The sequence below is a fragment of the Chlorocebus sabaeus genome, chromosome 21 (assembly GCF_047675955.1).
Source record: "Chlorocebus sabaeus isolate Y175 chromosome 21, mChlSab1.0.hap1, whole genome shotgun sequence".
NCBI classification, from domain to species: domain Eukaryota; kingdom Metazoa; phylum Chordata; class Mammalia; order Primates; family Cercopithecidae; genus Chlorocebus; species Chlorocebus sabaeus.
In genome coordinates this window covers 125,480,038-125,487,358 of record NC_132924.1, presented here as the reverse complement: position 1 = coordinate 125,487,358, position 7,321 = coordinate 125,480,038, and the positions used below count along the sequence as shown (strand labels likewise).

The 7,321-nt window shown below is 47.5% G+C and overlaps 1 protein-coding gene across 11 annotated transcripts in view; it reads right to left on the bottom strand.

Annotated features, from left to right (window-relative positions):
• Window positions 1–2,037: 2,037 nt before the first annotated feature.
• ACTR3B (actin related protein 3B) overlaps window positions 2,038–7,321 on the bottom strand; it is a 95,356-nt gene continuing 90,072 nt past the window's right edge. For 7 of the 11 annotated variants that reach the window (XM_073009524.1, XM_073009527.1, XM_073009525.1 and 4 more), the window contains 4 exons: window positions 7,058–7,120; window positions 5,206–5,331; window positions 3,886–3,969; window positions 2,038–2,964 (listed from right to left, as the gene is read on the bottom strand). In XM_073009524.1, coding sequence (XP_072865625.1) covers window positions 2,869–2,964; window positions 3,886–3,969; window positions 5,206–5,331; window positions 7,058–7,120 — 369 coding nt within the window. In that variant the 3' untranslated portion in view covers window positions 2,038–2,868. The remainder of the gene's footprint in view (window positions 2,965–3,885; window positions 3,970–5,205; window positions 5,332–7,057; window positions 7,121–7,321) is intronic. The other 4 variants (XM_007983561.3, XM_007983563.3, XM_007983565.3 and 1 more) reach the window with 1 other exon arrangement.

Here is a 7,321-nt window from a genome sequence, read left to right as displayed (position 1 = left end):
TTAACAGCAAAAGGACCATTACAATTCTCCCACAGATGAACAAACAGAAAACAGGATCTCATTTGCTTAAGGAACAGCCAGAATTCATACTCAGATCTTTCTGAGTCAAAAATCCATCCTTCTGCTCATAAGTCTTTCAGATCCAGCTATGCTGGCAATGCCTAAGGAGTTTAAAAACAGAAAGCAAAAATGGGATGTCTTCCCTGGGGCCTGTATTCTGTTCTCTTAATTTGGGATGGATCTTGCCCAGGGTTGAGAACCACAGCATCATACCTGTCACATTCTAATGGATCACTCTGTCCTGTCAATGTAGGTTTAAAACAAAATGTGCTCAGCCTGGCATGGTGGCTCACACCTGTAATCCCAGAACTTTGGTAGGCCAAGGTGGGTGGATCACCTGAGATCAGGTGTTCGAGACCAGCCTGACCAACATGGAGAAACCTTATCTCTACTAGAAATACAAAATTAGCTGGGCGTGGTGGTGCATGCCTGTAGTCCCAGCTACTCGGGAGGCTGAGGCAGAAAAATCGCTTGAACCCAGGAGGTGGAGGTTGAGGTGAGCCAAGATGGCACCATTGCACTCCAGCCTGGGGGACAAGAGCAAAACTCCATCTTAAAAAAAAAAAAAAAAAAAAAAAAAAACTTCCCACAGTCCTTTAAGTTGACAAACAGAAGTACAATCTCAAAGATCATCTTGTACCAAACATGGAAGCTTTGGGTGTCCTGTGGTGGAAGGACAGGTTATACAGCTCTAGCTTAGCCAGGCTGCCACACCACTGACATACAGAGCGGTGTTATTCCCGGGGTTTGGAGAAGGTGCAACAAAGCACCTGCCAATGCACAGATGCAGAGCAGAGGTGGGAATGACAGTGCGCACTGTGAGATGTGCAAAGCATGCTGAACCGGACGGGGCAGGCTGAAGGTGGGAGTATCAGGTAGATCCCTGAATAGCATAGAACTAAGAAGAAAATGGCATTAGAAGGAATGGCTCTTACTACCATGTTCAGGGTGCAAAGGTGTGACTGAAGGCAGGCAGACCAACCGGGAATATGATGCAATAAAACGGCTGGAAGATCATGAGAAGCCAATGGTACAGCAATCCCGAGAAGCAGCAAATCTCCAAGGGAATGCAGAGAAACACTCTGGATCAGGAGAGAAGCAGGTGGTACCAGACTCTTAACTGGGGAGACTGAGGGTCGAGCACAGTGACCACATCAGAGATTTGGGCAGCTGAGGCTTGGTAAACTCAGATTTCCCCATACTGAGTTCAATATTAAACTTATTTCTAAACTCAAATAATAACATCACATTTTTGTGTTGTTATTCTTGTTTTTGTTTTATTTAAGACATGGGGTCTCACTCTGTCACCCAGGCTGGAATACAGTGGCTCAGTCCTAGCTTACTGCAGTCTTGACTTGCTGGACTTAAGTGATCCTCCTGCCTCAGCCTTCTGAGGAGCTGGGACTACAGGGGCACACCACTGCACCTGGCTACGTTTCTTTATGAAGGCAAATTTTCTGAGAACAAAACATACTTCATTCACCTCCTTTGAGAGTGGAAGTAAGGAAAAAAATTTAAAACAGAACAAAAAAAAGCACACTTCACAACTTAGAAGAAATACCATAAATAGCAATTTTTAAAGTAACATAAGAATTATATGAAGAGCAAAATAAACCTAAATCTATTAATTGAGCAAATTACCTTTCAAGCCAACAATCCATTCAGCAAACATCAGAGTAGTTACTGAAAGCTTACAGTCATGAATCCTGAATTTTTAGGAAAGAATATCAGAAATCATTAGTCGCTCCTTCCCACTACACCCCAGATGCCAAAACCATCTCTGACGGGTTATCCAGACCCACGATACCCCAGCGATGGACTGGCCACTGCAGGGCAGGCAGCCCACACCATTCAGAAAAAGAATTTCCTCCCACAAGTTGGGTATTAATCAAATCCACCAATGATGTAAAACAATGCCAATATTCTTTAAAAGAAGCACAGCGACAGGGAGAAAAACAACAGACCACCACACTACAGCAGAAAGATATTTATAAATATTCTAACAGCTTTTATTACAATGGTGCAAGGAAGTATTTCATCCAACACTCACCGACAACAAACCATCATCTTCTATAAAACAGTTCCAGAAAGTTCAAACAAAAAAAACTAAAACATACAAGATCTGTAGTAATTCTCATACAATACTGTTTAGTGTTCAAACTTCATGTCACTCCAATAAAGTATAATCATTTTCTAGCAAACATGTGGCAAAAAAGTTTGCTGTTTTATTTGTTTGCCTATAAACATATCAGAACATGCCTCACAATTAAAAACTCTGGATCACAGCACTCCATGACATCAATATCTATTCGTGCTTAGTATCAGCCAGTTGGTACCAAATACCATAAAATACAAAATGATAGGAAATATAAACATCGATTTGTATTTCAAGTTTAAACATTTTATTTACAAAAATAGGCTGGGAGGAAAAGGGTGTGCACCCCACATTCCCTCCCGGGGCAGAATGATTTTGCGCCATTTTCTAATGTTGTTTTCTCTAACGATTTTCAAAGTCACATTTGGATTCCTTCAGAATTGTATTTGTCAGCTAGCAGCTCGGAAGAGGAGGAGGAGGAGGGAGAGCGAGGGAGAGGAGGGCGGGTGAGGGAGGAGGCTGGCAGACAGCGGTCGCACACGGATAATGGCTTTTACTGAAGGGCCCGCGGCGCGCCTCATGCACCGGCAATGCAAGCACGCTGCTGGGCAGCAACACCGACGTCGCTATTTACAGAACGGCGGCCTTCTCTGGGTTCTGAAGGACACTTGTTCCCCAACGTGACAACATTGAACGACGCTTTCAGGCAGACACTAGGACATGACTCCGAAGACGGGGTTGTGGCGGCAGATGCTGGGCCCGTACTCTTCATAGTCCTTCTTGGTGTGGCAGACCTGAAAGAACTCGGGCTACGAGAGGCAGCAGGCGGACAGAAAGACACACATTTCAGAAGAAAGTCAAGCACCAAGCAGGCAAGACACTCTCCTCATCCCGGCCTCCACCCTCCCTCACGGGACCACTGCTGCGAGGTTTTACCTCTCTGATGTACTGAACTACTAAATGGGGGCATTTTAATTTTTAGAAATTTCATCAGCCTCTATCTTCTCAGGACCAACCAAATGCTGGTCCCCCACTAACAACGTGTGATATTGTGTAAGCTGTTCACAGACCCCCCACCACCAACGTGTGAGCTGTTCACAGATATGAGGGGAAAAGTAAGAATTATTTGGAAAAGTCACTGAAATTAATGATTAATGCAGGATTTGTTTAGATTATTTTTGGATTCCACTTACCATGTTATCTGTAACCCCTAATTAGCAAGGATAAGTGATAAATGTGTTGTGTGATTATTAAGACCATAGTTTATATTGCGCTAGGCGCAGAGGCTCAGGCCTGTAATCCCAGCACTTTGCAAGGCTAAGCGGGGCGGGGTGGATCACCTGAGGTTAAGAGTTCGAGACCAGCCTGGCCAACATGGCGAAACCCCATCTCTACTAAAAATATAACCAAAAAAAATTAGCCAGGCGTGGTGGTGAACACCTGTGGTACCAGCTACTGAGGACGCAGAGGCAGGAGAACTGCTTAAACCTGGGAGGCAGAGGTTGCAGTGCGTTGAGATCGCACCACTAAACTCCAGCCTGGGTGACAGAGTAAAACCCCATCTCAAAAAAAAAAAAAAAAAAAAAAAAGATATAATTTATATTTTACAGAATTGTCTGTTTAGAGCCACACGATTAGGGCACACACTATTTCACCTTCATAGACGATATTTACCCAAACTCAACAGAGAGCACAGGGATGGAAACACAGAGCCTGAGAGAGGGACTTACAGTCGAGGCCAGCATGGAGCCTCCGAACCACACGGCGTAGCGCTGCATGTGATGAGTGACCACCTGGACCTCCACAGGCTTTGGCTGGAAGAGAAAGCAGCTCTCACTTACTCCACGCGCACAGACACATCTGTGATCCAATCATCCCCCAACTGATGAGACCACGGCTTCACCCGGAGCCGCCCTCCTCTTACTGCCACAAGCACAACCTCACACCCAGCACTCAGTGACTCTGCCCCTGCTGCCAAATCCCCCCTAAGACCCACCACAATCCCAGCCCCCAGGGCTCAAAGGAACACAGTGCGCCCGGCAAGAACCTGCCTCTCACAAGGCTGAAAGCATTAAAGCACAAAAGCACAAAATCCAAACAATTAACCGCACTGCTTTTTTTTGACCAAACATATCAGATGTTCTGGCACTGCAGAGATCATCCCAAATAAGATTAACCATCCCCAAAATACTAAAAGAAACTGTGCTTTTCCGGCTGGGTGAGGTGGCTCCTGCTTGTAATCCCAGCACTTTGGGAGGCCAATGCAGGCAGATCACGAGGTCAGGTGATGGAGACCATCCTGGCTAACACTGTGAAACCCCATCTCTACTAAAAATACAAAACATTAGCCAGGTGTGGTGGCAGGCACACCTTTAGTCCCAGCTACTCAGGAGGCTGAGGCAGGAGAATGGTGTGAACCTGGGAGGCGGAGCTTGCGGTGAGCCAAGATCTCGACACTGCACTCCAGCCTGGGCGGCAGAGCAAGACTCTGTCTCCAAAAAAGAAAAGAAAAGAAAAAGAAACTGTGCTTTTCCAACAGTGGACTCGTGCGCGCTCTTCCTTGCACCCACTGCCACTATCGAAGCCCACTCTTGGTTAGAAGCCCACAGTGATCACCAGCTACTTAAGAATTACTATCTTGGAGAAACGCCTTGTAACTCCCTGCTAACATGTTACTTTCATTTAGTGAGAACATTTCTGAAGGATATGAGAGATCCTCACCGTAAATCAGTCCCATCTCCTTGGGACACTGGTCATTACACCCCATGCCTGATCTCTACAACACAAAAGGAAACTGCTGGCAGGTATGGTCAGTGAGAGTGTGAAGCTGTCATTGCTGTGTCATCAGGACCATCGGTCTGAACCACCAGCCTGGAAGGACCTCAGGCAGCAAACCTCCGCGGTCATGTCAAAACGCAGCTCAGAAAGCGAGGCACACTTGTTTTGATTTCACGTGGCCCAGACAAGCTCCTTCGGCTCTGTGTCAGGAGGGCCCGAGTCAGGCCTGGCGCAGAAGCCCCAGGCACCACGTGGAGGCCCCTGGCTCCTACCTTGATCCTCCCGCCGCTGAGCTCCTCGCTGAGCCTCAGCCTAGCATCCACCACTCTCTTCAAATCCCTCTGTAGTCGGCGTCCGAAATCCCTGAACATGGTGGAGCCTCCCGAGAGAACGACATTCTACAAGACACAAAGCAGAGGGAGCCTTGGGTGAAATCGCCCGCCCATAGTTCCGGGAACCACCCACAACAGAATTCCCACAGGTCGAATCACTTGTGGGCATGACACACCTGCCCTATGAAAGACGTGAACAGAAGCAAACTTAACGCTATTGGAAAAGTGTAGATCAATGTGCCACAGATGGCTCCTTAATCCTTTCCTCAGTTACAGCAAAGCAAAAACAAGGCGATTCTCATCCCCCCCCCACCCCCCGCCAACCCCTCACATAGACCAGGAAGCCAAAACCAATAACAGAAACCGTCCAGCTGACTTGAGCCAAAACAACACTGGCTCTCCCGCGGCTCCGCCTTAACCATCACCGGGGGAACCTCTTCTAATGGGTGCTTGGAGCTTCTCAGAAGGACGATCTTGGGAAGAAAGCATCCGAGTTACCAGAAGGAACATTCTCAGACGAGCCACCCAGCCAGCACTGCCCTCCAGTGCCAAGACTCGCTCGGTGGCCACCCCGGAAGCTCGGTGGGGGGCAGAGGAAGGGGAAGCACTCGCCTGTCCCGCTCCGCCTGCCCAGAACCTGAACCAGCCCTCTGTCAGCAGCCCTCTGTTCAGCATCTCCGCATTGTCACCCTGCCTGCCTGTCAGTCATCCACACCGTCTGCTCCTGACCTGCAGCCACTGACATCCTCATGGCTTGGCGGCCCAGGTCACCCAAGCAGCCAGTCCTCTTCTGGTGTATGTCAGAGGCTGCAGTGGCCTAACCTACATCACTCACCTCTCGCTTCTCACCACAGGGCACTGCATCATCTCACGTCCTCACAAGACGAGGAAGAGTGATATTTTTAGACAGAGAGACCACATTTATGTAACTTTTCCTACAGTATATTGTTACAATAATTATTCTATTAGTTACTGCTGTTCAGAAGTCTCTTACTGAGCCTAATTTCTAAATAAACTTTATCATAGGTATGTATGTACAAGAAAAAACACAGTATATATAGGATTTGGTACTATCTGCAGTTTCAGGCACCCACTGAGGTCTTCAATCATATCCCCCACTGGCAAGGGGGACCAGTGTATCTCCTGGTTGCACTTTCTTAGAGAAAATACCTTATGTGAAAACTACACAAGGAAATTAATCCTTCAAGCAGTCAAAAAGCCCTATTTCCTTTAATCCTCTAAATATGTTAGCTCTTCCTGAGTTCCTGAGCAACTGCAGAGCTGTCTTTCAGGAACTCCTCCCAGTCAGCTCTGGGTGCGTGAACAGTGAGTCCCTCACCAAGTTTACAGGTATGCAGAAGTCACAAGGAATCAGTACAGGAAAAAAAAAAAAAATGCACTTTTCTGTCCCTAGCAACCCAGGTTCTAAGTTATATGATATGAGAGTAGTCCGTTCCTGCTTACTGCTGTTCTGGGGAAAGACAGCCAGCACTGAGTGCAAAGGGATCATTTTTCTCTCGTGCCAACTCCTAGAACTGCTGTGATAGCACCCACGTGGACTCAGGATTAGATAGTGAAGTCAGAGCAGGACGAATGAAAGGGGGCAGAAGCCATGGGAAGCCACCAGTGATCTGGCCTTCCACCTGGAGAAGTGACCAGTGATCTGGCCTTCCACCTGGAGATGCTGGTCTTCCACCTGGAGAAGTGACCAGTGATCTGGCCTTCCACCTGGGAGTGCCACCAGTGACCTGGTCTTCTACCTGGAGAAGCCACGAGGGATCTGGCCTTCTACCTGGAGAAGCCACCAATGACCTCGTCTTCCACCTGGGTTCTGCTCCAATTCCACCCTGAGTGTCTGTAGAGAGAAATTTCACCTCCAGTTACCTGCCAGCAGCAGATGTTTGATAAATCACCTAACATGCTGTAGCTGCTCCAGTCGCTAAGGCGAAAGGCTGTCAGGAGCTGAAGGAGCCATGTCCAGCCCTTTCAATGCAACAATGGTTTTGCTCATCCGTGGTGGCAAATACCAAAAACATGATGCACAGGACCTTTTTCT